Source organism: Opisthorchis viverrini (assembly GCF_000715545.1).
Source record: "Opisthorchis viverrini unplaced genomic scaffold opera_v5_62, whole genome shotgun sequence".
Taxonomy (NCBI): Eukaryota; Metazoa; Platyhelminthes; class Trematoda; order Opisthorchiida; family Opisthorchiidae; genus Opisthorchis; species Opisthorchis viverrini.
The window spans coordinates 1,057,473-1,060,119 of NW_008751718.1; the positions used below are offsets into that span (position 1 = coordinate 1,057,473).

The 2,647-nt window shown below is 41.4% G+C and overlaps 1 protein-coding gene across 1 annotated transcript in view; it reads left to right on the forward strand.

The window, feature by feature from the left end:
* Positions 1-1,977: 1,977 nt before the first annotated feature.
* The window catches only part of T265_13387 (hypothetical protein), a gene marked incomplete at both ends in the record, with an annotated part of 25,588 nt that continues 24,918 nt past the window's right edge, over positions 1,978-2,647 (forward strand). The window contains one exon of the mRNA XM_009168656.1: positions 1,978-2,012. Coding sequence (XP_009166920.1) covers positions 1,983-2,012 — 30 coding nt within the window. The remainder of the gene's footprint in view (positions 2,013-2,647) is intronic.

A 2,647-nucleotide genomic window follows, 5' to 3' on the forward strand; every position in this document is an offset into this window, starting at 1 on the left:
ATAAAGATGTCGGCAAACAAATTTATTGGCTATCGCAGCAAAATTACCAGTAATTAGTCACCTTCATTCGTCTTATTTTACGCTTGCATGCGGTCATTAGAATGTAAATCCATATCCAACTCACTCTTTTCTACGCGTCTGCCTCGTCAACCACAAATGATGAAAGCGGCAGTAAGCCAGGGTTCTCCAAGAGTGTGTGCGACCGTGTGCGGCCGTTGGAAGAATTCGGTGTCCATGCAGTGTGACTACCTTTGGCCGTGGCCAGTTGCGGGATGTATAGAATTTACGTTCACATCACTCTCGTCTGAACAGTCATCCGTCCGCTCTGACGCAATTATTTTGATGCGTTCATGACCTAAATTGGTGCAACACGTGAACTTCTGTCCTCCTTATTAATCAGTTTGCATCAGTGACCTGTAGAATTAGGGCATCAGGACATGTGAGGACAATGAATTTGGAATGTCAACATCTTAATGATAACCTACAACTTGTAACCTAAGGTAAATGACTACAGTAGTGTTGTGGAAACGGGCCACTGTTGAGTAGTATATCGGGTCCGTGACAGAGATTTGGTGTTTAGTAAAATGAAGATGCATGTCCCATTCCATTTACCACAAATAGAAGAACCCTAACTCTGGGAAATTTGGGCGAACTGAATACTTGTCTCAATTTGTGGGATTGTGCTGACATAGTACGTTTTGTCTCACACACAATAAAGTTGCCAGTCGATAGCGTTGTAAGCATTGTTAGATTGGCCAAGTAATGCAGGTCCCTCTGTCAGCCGCAAGTAGATCTAGAGTTTAATGTAACGATGTCAGCATAATCACTTGTAGACACTAAATGGAATTACGTAATGGGAAGGTTCTGAGTTGTGGCATTTATTGGCAATGTTGTGGAATGTAGGTTGCTCGGCTGTACTGCTTAGCTGTTCGCCGAGCTTGGCAGCTGGATTGCAAACGTTTCATCACCAATCGAACTGACATCGTCAGTGCCTGGTTGAGTGGGTGAATTCCTCCTCTTCTGCCTGTGATTACAGTTCATAAACAGTATCTGGTAGCTCCGAAAGCGGTCTTCGCGTAGCTTGATTGGTCTCCTGTGAATGTGACTTGGTTTCACTCTCTTGTGTCAGGTTGGGCGCATTCAGTTCAACAGTTCTGTGTGTGGTTGTTCTGTTGAGGTTCGGTCGTTTTCTCTCTGCTAGTGGTGTGAATCTGAATTATGTTGATTTAGCTTCAAGTGTTGTCGACAGCCATATCGATTTTTTGGTTAAAGGCCAACAACTAGTTTTAGAAGAACCTGGTAACTAATGATCGAATGACTTGTCAGTCATTTCCAAACTTTTCCAGTTGACTGGAAAATATCTACTATTCGCCAAGCCTGGTTTTTGAGAAAGGCCTTCTGTAATAACTTAACAAGTCAAAATGCTTGCAACCAGCTTATCATTATTGTCGGCTGTTTTATCTTGATGGAGAGTGCTGAGCCCCTTTATCTCGTACAAAAATGAGATGCGTAGGAACAACACGGGGCGTTTCTTAGAAGAATTTGGTGAACAGTCGATTGACTCATTGCTAGACTCTGTTTGCAGACACAAGTGATCCACTCCCACGATCAGCCATCCTACTTAAAACCCACCCAAGCCATTTTGTTTCCAGCATTAAAACACCACAGTGTACATAATGCATTGATATACTCGTAACTTAACACCTTGACGTCGGATAATTTGTGTGTTGCTCTATACAGAATCCACAGCTCAGTGTACTGTTATTCTTCGACTGGCACAAGACCGATCATTCTCATTATCACACGTTCAAAAGCATGTAAGCTCACAACAGAGGTCATGTGACCGTTGTTGTTGCTTCATGCCGTCGAACAAGAACGAAATTTAGTGACGTCACCAGTGTATGTGAATGTGCATTACGACTATAAATTCTCGCTCACCCGTATGGTCTCTAGTCGTCTTCCATCTACCGAGGGATAATTCAATGTGGTTAAGATGCTCAAGTCCTTATAAGGTGAGTATTTTTCGAAGCAGCCCTTCACAAGTTTTCATGCGTTTAACGCTGGTCTAAAAAATGTGTCGTGTGTAGTCTTCTAGACATAAAAGTGTGTCCCAAAATTAAATAAACCCTATCAAGGCATTCATTCTCTTCTATTTATCGTCTTTTCTGCTACTGCGATCTGACCCTAATAAACTGAAAAAGCTGCGAGGCACATGGTAGGTTCGGAACAGTAGGGCGAAAGCGTATCTGCTATTATATCAGATACTGATAAATGGCAGTCGGTGACCCGTGTTGTTGAATAAAATGGCATAAAGGAGGCTGAATCAAGTCAGTACTTGACAGTCTTTGAAATCAGAGAATATTGATAAATGGATTAGCCTAAGGGATCTAAATTTTGAAGTTGTGATACGTTCGTGTTACACATGAGATGAGTAACCTAAGGTATAAACTATTTTAGAAAAAATCAGCTAGGTCAATTTGTTACTAAAGAGTTGGTAAGGTATTCTTTTGAGATATTTTGATCTGGTTAAGAAGATCCTTTATTGGAGGTAATTTTAGAAAGCATAGCCGGATGGCGAATATAATAAATTTCAGCATGAATGAAAGGGAACACTTTGTCTGTTTAATCTCTCTTTCTCTCTCCATAT